We start from the raw sequence: 16,485 nt of genomic DNA, 5'->3' as shown, positions 1-16,485 counted from the left end.
TATCTTCTTATTTGCTCGCCTGCTTCTTCAGATTGTCATGCCACCTCATTTGGAGAAGGTTCGGGACAAGCTGGCTGAGAACATCCATGAACTGTGGGGCATGAATAAGATCGAGCTGGGCTGGTCGTACGGCAAGGTGAGAAACAGGAAGATTGTTTTTTTGCGTATATAATTCTCTTACAACGAGACCATCACTCGGATTGAAAGATAAAAAGCATAATCCATACATTTTGCCATGTTTGTGGAGTAAATAAACATCTCAATTACACGTTTTTCTCAATAAATTTAAGTTAAAAGCCAGCTTGAATTGCATTTAGCGTTAGTAGTATTAGAACTGACCATCACAAAAAGCCTGTACATCATCTTGCTTTCTCTTTTATAATTTGCGGTTCACACCAAAAAGAGGGTAAGTGGAAAAAACACTCTCATTTTTCACATTCAATGCTTTCCATGTCACTCATTTAGATGCTTCATTCCAGTTTGTTTGTAGATAGCAGAGTCATTGTGTCTGTGTTTTAGTATAAGTCATAAATTATAAAGTGTTGTTTCACCCAAGGGCAGAACAGGATGTTTTGGCAATTTCACCACCGCAATAAACCAAGAGGAAAGCCTCTGTATTTCATGCATTTAGTTTTTTCCTCTTTTGAAAGAAAGTCCACTGGGGAGTCTAATTCTTTACCGGTTGTCATATATTTTATAAACCCAAGGGTCGCCCCACCATCAAAATTCAAAACAATAGATTAGAAGCTGCTATGAAAGCAATTGACAGGCTTTGTCACACATTCAACGCAGAGAAAAATACAACCTGAGGTCATATCCTGTTGCTATTAAAGATATTGTTTGACATTTTTGGAAATATGCTTGTATCTGAGGGTTAGATGAGGAGACTGATAGAACTACACTATCGCACAACCCCTAATAAAAAAACAGGCAAAAAGCAAAAGCTGCTACACTTTTGCACTGTTCATGCATAGATGCATAATTTTTTTTCAGTATGTCAAACACAGATATAAATTTGTCCTAAATGCGAAGAAGTCTTGCTTAAAAAAATATGAACAATTAAAGGTCATTGACTTATAATTAAATTGAAATAAGTGAATAATCATCTGCGTGAAAATATGCCACATGTATGTTTAAAGATGTTTCTTTCTTAAATGAAAGACACAGGAGGACAGAGGAGGAAATCATGACTATATGTGTGTTGAATTAGCAGGATTAATAGTAATTATTATTTGAAAAGTTGATTTGCAGGCTTTTAATATTGGAATATTGGAAACAATATGGAATACCTGAGAGTGTTGCTTCTTTATTCCATTATGTTTTGAATTATCACCTGGTTTTTGAATTTTGTGGCCTAGATAAAGACATTTTCTCCATAAGATGATGTGGAAAAGTAATTTGTGCATAAAAACACCAGCATAAAACAGGAAATGCAATGGTTGATGCTTAAAATTTCTCCCTTTCCTTGGGAAGAATGCTGACTTCCACCATATTGAATCTAGGTCCATGTAGCGCTCATGTCTAACACTAAAGCTAGAGTCAGAAGACCGTTAGCGTAGCATAGAGCATGGAAACTGAAGAAAATGGCTGGCCTGGCTCTATCCAAATGTAATAAGATGAGCACACTTGCACCTCTGAAAGTCACTGTATAACAACCTATCATCTTGTAAAACTAAATGTTGTGGAGGTTTATAAGTCACAATATTTCTCCATACTGTGTGCTAAATATGGAATTAGAGCCAGAAGATGGTTAGCTTAAAGACCGGAAGCAAGGAGAAACAGTTAGTCTTGCTCTTTTTGTTCAAAGTTCAAAAGCACAACCAGTTTAGCCCCTTGGAGACCAAAACTCTTGGAAGTTTGTAAGGATTAAAGAAATAAGATGTGTTAATTAGAGAGCTTTAGTGGTGTTTGTAGGGGAAAATCTTTGGACAGCTTATGCTAAGTTAAGCTAAATGTCTCTTAGCTGTTGCTTCAACAGTATCAATTGTCTCGTCTAACTCTCAGCAGAACAACAAATTAGTGTATCTCCCAATACAATTATTTGAAAACACGTGCTAACCTGTAATATATATAGTCTACATATTTATAATTCATCCTATTTGTTTGCAAAAGACTCATTGGTGACTTTCTGGTTTATGCTACACTACATTAAGATAATGCCAAAGTGACCTGTTTTGCCCTTAAAGGAACAAATAATAAAACCAACAACAATAAGGAACACAGCTCTTATGTCTATAATACATAATATGAGAATCCTCCCTGTATTACCACCAACTTTTATACAGGCCGCCTTTAGCTTCTCGACAGAATCTTTATTTCACAATGAAGAAATTCTGTAAAGTGTGAGACAGGTTTAATAAGCTGAAATCTGAACTTTAAGAACTTTTTTACTTAAGTCATTGTTTGCTGTGTGAAAGCTAAGGTGCACATATTATTAGATGTGGTTCCACTGCAGCTTATTGTGTGATCTGTAGTTGTCATTCACATTGTTTTTAATTACAGCAGCATCCTCAGTAGAAGTCCTACAGCAGAAGGAATAAGCAGTAAAAGTATTATCTGTTACTTAGCCCTGGATGCATACAAATACTTTCTTCATTTGTTGTTTGTTCCACGATTATAATTCTGTAAGCGGAAGAGCTGTCAGCGAAGAGATTTCCCATAGTTCTTGTACTATTCACAAAAGAGCTGGCTGGTGTTCATTGGAGTTGCACACACAGCTGCATATCTGTACACAGCCCTGCATGTTTTCTTGGTAAACATCCACCATTGCCATGCCGCCTCCTCTGAGCAGCATTGCCAAAGGGATTATTTGGCACAAAGTGCAGCCTCGAGAGACACATTACACCTCTCACTTAGTATTCCAGCTGTACACCTTTCTATCTCCCCCAAGAAAACATGCTCTCTTGTTCCACTTTCATAACATGTTCACTAGAGTAGACCGTCTTATCACTGCAACCAGTAGCAGCCTGTACTTAAACCACATGCCCGCCCCCTCTGTTAGTTCACTACGACATTGACTTACAAGGCTGTGTATTTCATATGCATATATGTAGTAAACTTTCCCACATAATGAACATATATATATAGAATTACTGATGAGCAGTAGTGCAAACAATAGAAGAAAGCTGATATGTTTTTCTTTGTTCTTTTTCCTAACAGATAAGGGATGATAATAAGCGGCAGCATCCATGCCTGGTGGATTTCTCCAAGCTGCCAGAAACTGAAAAAAACTACAATCTGCAGATGTCAACAGAAACTCTGAAGTATGTGGAGCACTGATTCGCTCCACTGTCCATGCTTTTTTGTTTATGAAGAAAAAAACGAGACTGTTAGACATATTACTGACAAAAACACACAAAAAATAGATTGTTTTTGCTTGATTTTAATCAGGAGCATTACATCTATGATTGGAGGTAGACATGAATTCACTTGATCCATGTTCTTTGGAAGGGTTGCAATGCATGCTCTGTAACTGAACAATAAATGCTGTCACAACTATGGTCAGGTAGCTTTAGGAAATTTCCGTTTTCATCCAAGTGAAGCCTGTGACAAGTAGTTTACATAAATGCTCTTTAAGTGATGGAGGAGAACATGAAGTTGTGCTGTGATCAATCTTGATCTGCTGCAGTAGAAAACACATCTGGGTGACACTGATGGGTTTCCGAGTGACATCAAACTCATTTTTACTGCCACAATGTCCTCTCACAAGGTGTGAAGAGAATTTGTCAAATACACTTCACACCCAGTTCATTCCTCTGGGTATTGTTTGGCCTTTCTCTCCTAACAGATTAGGACATGCACAATTTAACCCATCACTGCTTCGTCTGAACACTTCCAGCCCCTCTGTTGCTCCTGGTGGATCTACATGTGCTGTTAAATCAGAAGTAGTACTGCAGTGTGAATTAAACACAATCTGCAGACAAGCTTTGTCTATTTTCTCACACTTATTATTATTTCTCGCCCACAGGACCCTGCTGGCATTAGGCTGTCGTGTAGTTCAGGTGAACCCAAATGCTGAGGACTCGCTCAAAAAGATAAAACTCCCTAAGAAGTAAGTGAGCAGCTCAGATTGTCTGTTGTAAATCTGTCTGTTAGATACTATAACTGTACAATAACAACTGCTGATTGAAACATCTCTAACACTAACAATGAAATGGTAAATCAAAATGTGCCTAAACCCAGTGAGAGATCATCAGGAAATGTCAGGAAATATAGAAAGAGACTATTTACTGTGAATATACTGTCTGTCCTGCCATAAAGATTTCTGTCAGGCTATAAATGTGTGTGAACCAGTCCTGGAGGATTTTCAGTCTATTACTGTACATCCATAACTGAGGGAAAATTACTTCTTTTCATTATCTTTTTTCCTGTAGCTACATGATGTCCAATGGTTATAAGCCATCCCCTCTGGACCTATCTGACATTAAACTGACTCCAGGTCAGGAATTGCTGGTGGACAAACTGGCAGAGAATGCACACAATGTGTGGGCCAAAGACCGCATCAAACAGGGGTGGACCTACGGCATTCAGCAGGTATGTTCAGATGTATTCATGGGACCAAAATAGACAAAGAATTTAAGTGCAAATACTGTGAAGAAATAATCTTTCTATATATAAAGTCATTATTTTCTGCTTCCAGCTTTGTCTTTTTTATCTTCTTAGTTTCTGTGTTCAGTTTACACAGTCTATATCTTCCAGTTCACTTGTCATAAAGTTAGTTTAGTTTGACATTTCACAGCTACAAATCATTATTCAGTACACAGCAAGAGAATCTGCAGAAAAGGGCAGCAAACCAAAGAACACACTGTATAGAACACAGTGCATGTAGCATGTCCCTCATCTGGAGACTGAAAAAGTACTTAAACTGCACACACAGACAACTGCAGAGTTAACTTTTGTAAGCAAGATTTTGTGGCAGCTCAAAGCATTGGTCCTCGGTTCAATCCCTGGCTGATTTTCTTCCTGTCTTTACTTATTTCTTTTAAAGGCAACATGCCACAGAACAGCCACAAAAAAAGAAAAAGATTTTGGTGTGTTCTGGTCCTGTTGTCATGAATTTGAATATGACAAACTTCTGAAATCATACATTTTTCCATATTTTTCTTCTTCTATAACCCAGTGGAATATGGAATATGTCATGTGCACTGATTTTCCTATATATACTGTTTTATTGCAATTTTAAATTCTTCTTCTTTATTTAGTCTGTTTTCTTTTTACCTACATCACATATTAAGAAATAATTTCATGCATCTTTCATTACTCGGTGCACTCATTCTATAAACATTAGCTGAGTAAAGGTTAATCCTTTTTGCCTTATTTTATAAATAATGTGGAAAAATGCTGTTTCCTGACTGCAAGCAAGACATTGGATAGCGCTAAGTAACAGATGAAGCACTGAAATTCAAATGTTTCACATACATCAGATTTAAAATAATTTTTTTTCATTTGTCCCTGCTCTGTGTAGTGTAGTTGATAATGTGTGACCAGATAATACACCAGAATGCTGCCGATTTTTCAGTTATTCCCTTTTGTGGTAACCTGAGAAAAGTCAAGACAGACTAAACAAACAACCTGCAACTTGCACAAACAAGTCAAGAATTCAAATTAAGCTTCACAAATGAGCTTAAGTGGTACTAATATGATACTGCCATGATTGGACCTATGCCTCCAGTGGGAGTAATGCAAGGGGAGATGTCATAGAAAAAAGAGGAAGTGATGAGTAACAATAGCCCAATGGCAATAAATGCTCAATTAACTCCTCAATTACTCAGATTGACAGCACAGTCATAACAAACACCACAGAATGAGTCGGCTCCCATGAGTCGGCCTACAGCTGATTACATAAACAGGGATAGTTGGGATGGAGTTCTCACTGGCTGTTCTCCTCGCAGGATCTGAAGAGCAAGCGTAACCCTCGCCTGGTTCCTTATGCTCTGCTGGATGAACGGACCAAGAAGTCGAACAGGGACAGCCTGCGGGAGGCGATCCGCACCCTGATTGGCTACGGATACAACATCGAGCCGTCAGACCAGGAAGGCGGTGAGTTCTACACATGGATGGTCCCTTGTCTATCGCAAGGGTAACGTTCCAGACCCCCCCGCGCTACACGAAAATCAGCGAAGTAGCGACCATATTTATTGTATTATTTATATATATTTTAAGGTTTTATAAATCCTCCCCACACACCGCAGAGCAACACTATGTGCAACAATCAGACGTCTATGTGAAATGGACAAGGCAAGATGCTGAATGCCACTATACACAGAAGAAAGAGGAGACTGATGCCATGGTGGCTGAGCCAATCAGTGCCCAGCGCTGTACACTATGCATTTTGTTTCTATTAAATATTCCTTTAATATGCTTTATTTATTATTTATAATATATTTTTTTATATTGCTTTCATTTTTTTAGGCTAGAAAATGCTTATTTTACTGCAGAAATAATTAAAATAATATAGCGATCGCAGAGCCGGTAGCTATGACTGAACTGTTGTGCTGCAATGCACCATGGGAGTTCAGGGTGTTGGGGGTTTAAATGTCATTATTGTGGTTTATGTCAGTGTTAGAGTGTTATTACTGTTTGTGTTTTATTGTGTTTTTGTGGTTTAGTCAGCCTAGTTAGTTTGGTTAAGCGTTATGTTGTCAGGACCGTGAGTGTGAAGTGTAGTGCGTTTGATGACTTCCTGCCACATTTTCTATAGTCCTGATCTCTGTGTGTCACTATAAAAGCATCTGCTAGCTACACAGTGCATAAAAGGCGGATATCTGGTCTCCAGCATTGTTCTTCAATGTACCTCGCCACAGTAATAACTATATTAAAGTACCTATATACCGCAAAATCCCGCAATATGATGAAAAATCTGCGGTATACAGTGAGACTATGAAAAGTGAACCACAATATGGCGAGGGACAGTATTTTGACTGTATGCCTGTCAAAGTACACAGAAATTCAAATTATGCACTTACAAAGAATGAGGATGAAGCATTATGTCCTGGCTTAATTTTCTAATCCAGATATGGGATTCTGCCTCCAACCATCTGTAAAGTAGTTCTTTAAAATCAAGTATCTCCCTTATTGGTTTCTTTATTTGTTGGATGGGATTCTGATGTATTTGAAGCAGCAATCTCCACTCTGACACTGTCACTGTCCCTTTCACCCAGTAGGACAAGTGGTTGAGCGACTCAGCATTGATAAGATCCGCTTCTTCAGAGTGGAGAGGACGTACGCAGTGAAGATGGGAAAGTGGTACTTTGAATTTGAAGCCGTTACTGGAGGAGACATGAGAGTGGGCTGGGCCAGACCTGGATGTAAACCAGATATGGAGCTTGGCACAGATGATCTTGCTTTTGTCTTTGATGGATACAGGGTAAGCTGTAAATCAAGCATAAATCATGCTCATTCATTGTAGTCCAAATGCTGCACTCTGCTTCTATATGCCTGTACTGTGCACAGGGCCACTGTCTGAACATGGGCAGCCGGTTGTTCGGGCGCTGCTGGCATGCTGGGGACGTGGTGGGCTGTATGATCAACATGGAGGACAAGTCCATGATCTTCACGCTTAACGGAGAGATCCTGATCACCACCAAGGGCTCGGAACTCTGCTTCACGGACTTTGAAACTGAAGACGGTGAGAAAGAACATGTGTAACTGTGAATCTGATCTGAGCAAGTGCCAGCTTAAGGTCAGGAACTGTCAAAGTGATAAGGTGGTTGTAGAAAGAGTTTCCACACACATGTCCTTGCTACGCTCCACTCATCTTTTAATAAAGCTTTCACACGCACAGCAGAGGCTTTAACCTAGAATAACCATGCTGGGGTATATAAGTTAAAAATAAGTGGCTCCCTGTGACGAAATCACCCTTATTTAATGTGACACTTGTAAATTGCCTTTTTGCAGAAGCTGGGTAGAGTTTCCCACCACTCCTGCTGTGTGTGTTCTAATAGCCTTTATTCCCTCCTCCCTCTGCTTCTTTCCTCTTCCCTCTTCCTCCTTTACTTCCTGCGGCTGTCCTTCAGGGTTTATTCCCGTGTGTAGTCTTGGTCTGTCTCAGGTGGGTCGAATGAATTTGGGGAAGGACGCCAGCACCTTCAAGTACTACACCATGTGTGGCCTGCAGGAAGGATTTGAACCCTTCGCCGTCAACATGAACCGAGAGGTCACGATGTGGTTCAGCAAGCGTCTGCCTACTTTTGTAAATGTGCCAAAGGACCACAACCACATCGCAGTAAGAGAAAAAGAGTTGACACAATTGCTGGGGAAAAAATAGGCAGAATTGGTCAGGTGATAGATGCAAAGATTTTCTTCCAATTTGCAGGTTACCAGGATTGACGGCACTGTCGACAGCCCCCCATGTCTTAAAGTCACACACAAGACGTTTGGCACCCAGAACAGTAACGCTGACATGGTGTTTTGTCGCCTCAGCATGCCTGTAGAGTTCCACTCCTTCTTCAAGTCCAGTCCTGTTGTAGACATGAATGGAGTGCATGAGGAAGATATCCTAAAAGTTAAACACAGGTAATTACTGTCCCAAAATCATGATACAGTAATCTGATTGTCATGACATCAAGTGGCTCTTTACATTAAATCAGTTTTAGTTAGTATTTGAACATTTAAATGGTGACAGTAGAAGATGTAGGCTTTATCAGACGTTATCATAACTTCTACCATTACAAGGCCAAATAAAACTGAGAACTATTGTATTAGTTTCCTTCACATGCATTGCACTTCATAATCACCTGTTAAATATGATTTCTCATAGATATCCATTGAGATCTGTGAGGCACAATGATGAAAGCAGACGAGTGGACTACAGCAGCATCACTATGGTATTGAGTAATCTTTTCTTTGATGTTTCTTCTTAGTTATAAAACACCTACATTGTTGGGTGATTCTTTATTATTTTGTTGCAGTACTACCACTCAGTGAGGGTCTTCGCAGGCCAGGACCCTGCCTGTGTGTGGGTCGGATGGGTTACCCCAGACTACCATTACTATAGCAACAACTTCAACCTCAGCAAGAACCGAACAGTGACTGTAACCCTGGGTGATGAACGTGGACGAGTTCATGAGAGGTGAGACCTCCTGTTTATCCTTTACGCCGATTAGCCACAACATTAAAACCACTGACAGGTGAAGTGAGTAACAGTGATTATCTTGTAGCACCTGTCAGTCAGTTCTTGTACTAGATGTGTTGGAATCACAAAAGTGGAGCAAAGGTAAGACTTTGACTTTGAAGACACTGAAAAAAGGGAAGGAATGCCTCTTGGGCACCTTTTTGTGGTGGTTTTCTGGGCATGTCCAACTGGGAACAGACACTGGGATAGACCTTCGTAGAGAGATTATATATCTTATCTAGTCTGGGAATGTCTTGGAATCTCCCAGGAGGAACTGGAAACCTTTGCTGAAGAGAGAAGCATCCCTCAAAATTTATGGATGGATAGATGGGCTTGACGGGGGCCGGAACTAGACCATGGAGCAATGGGAAAAGGTGGTCTGGTATGATGATTCATATTTTCAAGTAGGCTAATGTAATGTTCTGGGCAATGTTTTTCTGGGAAATCTCCAGTCCTAGCATTAATGTCAGTGCTACTTTGACACCACCTACCTAAACATTGCTGCAGATGTTATTGATGGCAGTGGCCTCTCTCAGCTGGACAATGCTTACTGCTTCACTTTAAAATGATTCAGAAATGTTTTGAAGAACGTGACAAAGAGTTCAAGGCGTTGTCCTCCAAATTTACCGGTTCTTAATCCAACAGAGCATCTGTGGGCTGGAAAAACAAGTACAATCCATTAAAGCCCCACCTTGCAAGTTACAGGACTTAAAGGTTCTGCTGCTGACATCTTAGTGTCTGATTTGACAGGACACTCTTAGAAGCTTTGTGGAGTCCTTGCCTCAGTGGGTTCGAAAGGTGGTTTTAATGTTGTGGCTCATTGTATGCATTATAACTGTAAGACATCATAGCTGTTACAAAGACTGAGTGTTGCCAGTCCCTTAAAAATGTTTACATCTGCTTCTAACTGACAGCGTGAAGAGGAGTAACTGCTACATGGTGTGGGGTGGTGATGTGACCAGTGCTGCTCACACCTCCAGCCGCAGCAACGTGGACCTGGAGATAGGCTGTCTGATAGACCTGGCCACCGGCCTGGTGACATTCAGTGTCAACGGCAAGGATATATCCACGTCCTACCAGGTACTGAATAAACACACTGTTCAAACAGGAATAAACTGGGCAGAATCCATACAATGTTTCTCTATAGTTGAATATGCTGTTGCTGGCAAATGGAAGTTCTCAATTATAGGAACACTAGAGGAAATTGCAGTGATTTGTAAGGGATGTCAAGTCTAATTGTGTTTAGAAAAGCAGATGCAATGTGTAACGTTGTGGCTATCCTTGTTCTTCACTAGTGGGATGTTGGACAGGCACACAACTGTAAATATGGATGCTTTTTAACATCTTGAATTAATTTCAGAGTGTATTAGAAATTCTGCTAACTCACTATCTACTCATTTACTTATCCGTATCTATAATTTCACAGTCACTACCTGTCTAACTGTCTATTCACTCTGCTCCATCTGTCTGCAGTTTAGTGTGCTGACCTTGACAGTTGCACATTTTATGCCTTTGCATATTTTGCTAACAAACCAGTGACGTCTGCATTGTGGAATTTTGGACTTAGAATTTGCTTGTTCAGATGTACTTTGAGAACTAAATCTTAAAGAACCTTTCGAAGGGTATAATCTTCTTATGTTCTCCCTCACTGAAATTCTGTGAAGCTTCACCCGGCGCTGACTCATCCTGCCAGCCGACGCTCTCGAATGATCATACGTAGTCACACACACACACGCACGCACGCACGCACACACACACACGCACACACACACACACACACACACACACACACACACACACACACACACACACACACACACACACACACACACACACACACACACACACACACACACACACACTAAGTAGTGAAGTTTTCATGATGCATCATTAAGCCGCTTTCCTCAAGTCATGCTCTCCTGCTCCTGCTCAAGTTTTTGATGTGCACTTCCTGATTGGACCTTTTAACAACTTTCTGCTCCTTTCTCTGCTTCAGGTGGAACCAAACACGAAGCTCTTCCCTGCCGTGTTTGTGCGTCCCACCAGCCCTAACCTCTTCCAGTTTGAACTCGCAAAAATAAAGGTATAGTTCTCTCATTTTGCCATCACAACAACCTCATTATTTCACAGTATGATATCTGCAAGAAACTGGAAAATCAGAACACAATATTCTCCTTGACATTGTAACCACTCCTGCAGCACATTTATTCTCCCCTACAGTATGTTTGAAAATACCATCTCCACACAGGAGGATGCACAACTATACACCCTCCAGCTGGGTCTAGCAGGATAATATTTTATCATGGTTATGTCTGCACCAAAGATACTGAGGGCTTAACTGAAAAGATGGGTACTTGTGTCATTTGTTTGAAGGAGAAAAAAAATGTGACTGAGCAGGAAAGGTGACACTGAGACAAAAAAAACATGGCAAATAATTCACAGACAGATTGTGACTGTCTACTGCAGGAAAATGACAGCATCATTTTTTTCCTGGCTTTCTGTTCCAGAGAAGCGTCTTTTTTTTTTTTTTTTTTTTTTTTACACAACGGCAAAAAGAAAGAATGTGGTCAGAGAGGTCAGACTGGAAAATGGGCTCACAAAGCCTTTTAAGAGCTTGTTTGGCATTGAGAAATAGTAATATTCCTTCAATCCCTCCATTTACCCGTGTTTGTTTGTCCTCTCCAGAATGCCATGCCCCTGTCATCAGCCATCTTCAAGAGTGAACATAAGAACCCAGTGCCCCAGTGTCCACCTCGGCTGGATATCCAGACCATTAATGCGGTGCTGTGGAGCCGGATGCCCAACACCTTCCTCAAAGTGGAAACAGCCAGAGTGAATGAGAGGCACGGCTGGGTGGTTCAGTGTGTGGAGCCTCTGCAGATGTTGGCAGTGCACATACCTGAAGAGAACAGGTATTGTACATGCTGGATTTATTTTGTGTATTAGAGCTGATTGTAAAGGGATTTTATCGCACCCTAAGTGTTTAATCTGTCCAGGGAGTTTTAAACTGTAACCATTTATTGTTGACCAGCAGCTACACACAGTGACAGCAAGCAACTATGGTAATTAGTGAAAGCCGTTTTATAAACTGTGATCAGCCCCAAGCTAACTGTTTCGCCCGTTTGATTTTTTTTATGCCGATCTAAGTTAATTTGCTGCTCGCATTAGCTTAATATTAGCATACAGACAAGAGCGTGGTCGTGATTTTCTCGGTAATGATGATCTTCTTTTAAACATCAGCACATATTGCACTAAAATGATTCATTGGTTAGGTGATCTATGGGATATTTTCATCCTCACTCATTTGTTAAAGCTTCTCAAAATGTAGGTTTTGGACTGCTCGACAGGCAAAATTAGTCTGACGTTGTTGTCATGTGGTGTTCAATGTTTTCATGGCCATTTTTCACTGTGTTGTGACATTTTACTGACAAGCATAGTAAGTTGTAGGCGGATTTTGGACTGAAAATACCATCACAGATTCAAATTATTGCTGGTTCTGGAGGAGCTCTGATCAGGCACAACAAACTGCTTGTTTTGTCCAACAGTGCTCCTGTTTTCATTTTTTTTTATCCATTGCAGCCCTAAACGCAAACCCCTCCAAAAGTATTGGAACAATGAGGCCAATTCCTTTATTTTTGCTGCAGACTGAAAACATCTGGGTTTGACATCAATTAATATGAGACAAGAGATGATCATTTCAGCTTTTATTTCCAGGTATTTACATCTGGATCTGACACTGACAACTTTGAAGATGGCACGTTTTGTTTGAACTCACCCATTAACATTATTGTAACATGTGACTGACAGACATGTTTTGTTGCCCTGGTGTGTCCTATTACATAGATTATTCAAACAATAAATAGCCTTCAATGTCTAAGAACAAAGATGAACCTTTACCAAAGTAATGGAAAGGCTAAAGGATCTGCTCATGATCCCAAACATACAAGCTCATTTGTGAAACACAGTGGAAGTAATATCATGGCTTGGGCTTGCATGGCTTCTTCTGAGACGGACTCATTAATCTTCATTGAGAATGGAACACATGATGGCCGCAGCAAAATGAACTCTACAGTGAAGTCTACTGAGACATTTTGTCTGTCAATTTAAAGAAAGATGCAAACAAACTGATTGGGGGATCCTTCATTGTGCAGCAAGATAATGACCCAAACACACTGCCAAATAAAAAAAGAGTTCATCAGGGACAAGAAGTGGAAGGTTTTAGACTGGCCAAGTCAATCTCCAGACTTCAACCCTACAGAGCTGCATTTTACCTGCTAATGAGAAGACTGAGGGGAGTAACCACTCAAAACAATCCACAACTGAAAGAAGCTGCAGTGAAAGGCTGGAAAGCATCACAAAAGAAGAATGCAAAAGTGTGGTGATGTCAGTGGGTCAGATGCAGTTATTTCAAGCAAAGGAATTACAACTAAATATTAAGTCTTATTCACTTTAAAATCTATCTGTTCCAATACTTTTGCTCACCTAAAAATTTGATGTTCCATTACAAATAATGCTATCTTCTAAGTTAGATTTCAGATCTAGATGTAAATACCTGGAAATAAAAGCTGAAATGTTGATCTCGTCTCATATTCATCGTTTGATGTCAAACTCAAGTCTTTTCAGTCAGCAGCAAAAATAAATTAACTGGCCGCATTGTTCCACTACTTTTGGAGGGGAGTGCACAACCTGCACTTCAGCTGAAAATCTCCAAATTTTTGTCATGTGGCTATTGTTTTTAGCGTAGTCACTAATGACTTAACAGTTGTGTCGAAGAGTACAGAAGTTGTTTTTTTTTCTTTGTTAGTTACTGCAAATTATTTATTTGGCGGCAAATGTGAAATGTTAGACCTGAAGAATAAAGTGATTTTGATGGAATATCACAATTTTAAGTTTATTTTTTGTTAAAGTTCCAATGAAACTACACGCCACAGATCAGTATTTGAAAGACTGTCAGAAAATTTAAAGTGTGATTATTCCTTCTGTTTCTCCAGTTTCTGGCTCTGATAAGTGGTTTCATTTTGGCGATAACTTAAAATAATTTGCCCTTCTAACCTGCCTGCAGGTATTTAAGTTCAAAGGGTTAACCAACATGGTAAATAATAACTGTCTGGGCCTCTAAATAGACTAAACCAGATCATTGTAATGTATTATACAAATACCTGCTTCTTTCTTTTTAAAGGTGTGTTGACATCATGGAGCTGTCAGAGCAGGAGGACATGAGGATGTTCCACTACCACACCTTGAAGCTCTACTGTGCCCTCTGTGCTCTGGGAAACACCCGTGTGGCTCATGCTCTGTGCAGCCACCTGGACCAGTCGCAGCTATTATACACCATCGACAATCAGTACCTGTCAGGCATGCTACGTGAGGGCTTCTACAATGTTCTGATCAGCATCCACCTGGAGACGGCCAAAGAGGCACGGCTCATGATGAAAGACGAGTTCATCATCCCAGTCACAGCGGAGACGCGCTCCATTCGTCTCTTTTCCGATGCTTCCAAAAAGCACCTACCCCCAGGTGTGGGGCTCAGCACCTCTCTCAAACCCCGCCTCAACTTTGTACCGCCCTGTTTCATCAACACCAGACGGGAGCATTTGTACAGTCCCCAAATCCCACTGGATGCATTAAAGGAGAAAGCAATATCAATGTTGACAGAGGCTGTTCAAGGTGGCGGGCACCACATTAGAGACCCCGTAGGAGGAGGGGTGGAGTACCAGTTTGTGCCAATCTTGAAGCTCATTAGCACCTTGCTGACTATGGGTGTTTTAGGTAGTGAGGATGTTCATAAGATTTTACTGCTTATTGATCCAAATGTGTTCAGAGAGACACGTGAGGAGGGGGTCACAGGGGCCATAGACAAAGAGGGACTGACGGGGACAGAGGAGAAGGCAGTGGAGGCTGGTGAAGAGGAGGCAGCGAAAGAGGCCAAACAGCCAATGAAAGGACTGCTGGAGAAGAGACTCCCGGAGCCCGTCAAACGACAGGTAATGATAATGACACGTATGCATCGTTTTAAATCTCTTCAACCATAAAACACTGAATGCAAATCCTTGAAATATGTAAAATCAATGAACATCTTCATCTACAAGTGCCAATTCACTGCTAAAGACTAACACAGCTGTGCTCTCAATCACATGCTCCATAACTGCTCCAATCTAATAGGCCCATTCAGAAGTCAGTCAAACATAAAATGGCTCTGTCTCATATTCAACAAATGATCTCTTGAGTAAAAACGTCTCTTTAATAAGTGGGATAATGTGAAGCCATAAGGTGTTTGCATGTTTCTCTTGCTCGTACCAGCTGCGTCTAGACGTGCAACAGTGATGCAACAGTGTCTGTGCTGGTGCAAATGCTCGTCTCCTCCCCTTGTCTGTTCTCCAGATGTGCGAGCTGCTTCACTATTTCTGCGACTGCGAGCTGAAGCACCGTATCGAGGCCATCGTGTCCTTTTCTGACAGCTTCGTCTCCAAGCTGCAGTACAACCAGAAGTTTCGCTACAATGAGCTGATGCTGGCGCTCAATATGTCTGCTGCTGTGACGGCAAAGAAGACCAAAGAGTTCCGATCACCACCTCAAGAACAGGTGAGACAAGGCCACCATCATGAAGAATGGAAAAGTGGTCTGGCAGCTTTGGGCAAATAAGTAAAATTTGGATCTAATTGGATCCAGTACACTAATTTCTGGTACTAAAGCCTGTGGCTCCCAAAGTGGAAGCCAGTATAGGTGCTGAAAGAGGTTTTGACTTGTACATGTCTATTAACTTGCATGACATCAAAACAGGAGACAACAGTTATTTTTACTACATTTTATGTTATATATCATAAACAAATGAACAAAGTAATGAATCAGTTAATGATGGGTTTTTTGGCCTTGAAAATGTCCAGTTTAAGTAAATTTTACTTTAGACCAGAATGAAAGAAATGCATTTATTGTTTATTATTAATACATTGAGTTGTATACTTTAAGACCCTACACACTCATGCAGGTATTTCACTGGTCCTGTCTGTCTAGACCAGAGCTAGACTCCATGCACCAATGTCAGTGATAAAAGTAGAATTTGTCCTACCTTGGGGGCAGGAGGCAAAACTAGTCTTGCATAGTCAGACTAATCTCCAAAGCACTGTGGAAGCGGAGTAGAAAGTGAGAAAGATGTCAGTCAGACACAGTCTGCATTCTCCCACACACTCCTCTAATGGTCCAAAACAAGTGATATCACTTCTGTGGGTGTCCAGGACCTTGGATTTTTGTTCATTGTTTATTTTAGACTGGGTATTTATCTGCAGATCTGCACAGAAACAAAACAGCTGACGTGACTTTTCTATGAAGAATAGACCTATATTTCTTCACCTATGAATATTATTTCATACATATCT

At 40.6% G+C, this 16,485-nt stretch overlaps 1 protein-coding gene across 9 annotated transcripts in view; it reads left to right on the top strand.

The window, feature by feature from the left end:
* LOC111587668 (ryanodine receptor 3-like) overlaps positions 1-16,485 on the top strand; it is a 122,043-nt gene that overhangs the window by 58,080 nt on the left and 47,478 nt on the right. For 7 of the 9 annotated variants that reach the window (XM_055005905.1, XM_055005900.1, XM_055005904.1 and 4 more), the window contains 16 exons: positions 32-136; positions 3,160-3,263; positions 3,968-4,051; positions 4,374-4,533; positions 5,892-6,039; positions 7,161-7,366; positions 7,453-7,627; positions 8,016-8,224; positions 8,315-8,514; positions 8,759-8,825; positions 8,910-9,070; positions 10,027-10,192; positions 11,109-11,195; positions 11,798-12,024; positions 14,292-15,096; positions 15,494-15,694. In XM_055005905.1, the coding sequence (XP_054861880.1) occupies positions 32-136; positions 3,160-3,263; positions 3,968-4,051; positions 4,374-4,533; positions 5,892-6,039; positions 7,161-7,366; positions 7,453-7,627; positions 8,016-8,224; positions 8,315-8,514; positions 8,759-8,825; positions 8,910-9,070; positions 10,027-10,192; positions 11,109-11,195; positions 11,798-12,024; positions 14,292-15,096; positions 15,494-15,694 (3,105 nt within the window). The remainder of the gene's footprint in view (positions 1-31; positions 137-3,159; positions 3,264-3,967; positions 4,052-4,373; positions 4,534-5,891; positions 6,040-7,160; positions 7,367-7,452; positions 7,628-8,015; positions 8,225-8,314; positions 8,515-8,758; positions 8,826-8,909; positions 9,071-10,026; positions 10,193-11,108; positions 11,196-11,797; positions 12,025-14,291; positions 15,097-15,493; positions 15,695-16,485) is intronic. The other 2 variants (XM_055005902.1, XM_055005897.1) reach the window with 1 other exon arrangement.

This window comes from Amphiprion ocellaris, chromosome 20 (genome assembly GCF_022539595.1).
Source record: "Amphiprion ocellaris isolate individual 3 ecotype Okinawa chromosome 20, ASM2253959v1, whole genome shotgun sequence".
NCBI classification, from domain to species: Eukaryota; Metazoa; Chordata; class Actinopteri; family Pomacentridae; genus Amphiprion; species Amphiprion ocellaris.
This window is presented reverse-complemented; position numbering and strand designations above follow the sequence as displayed.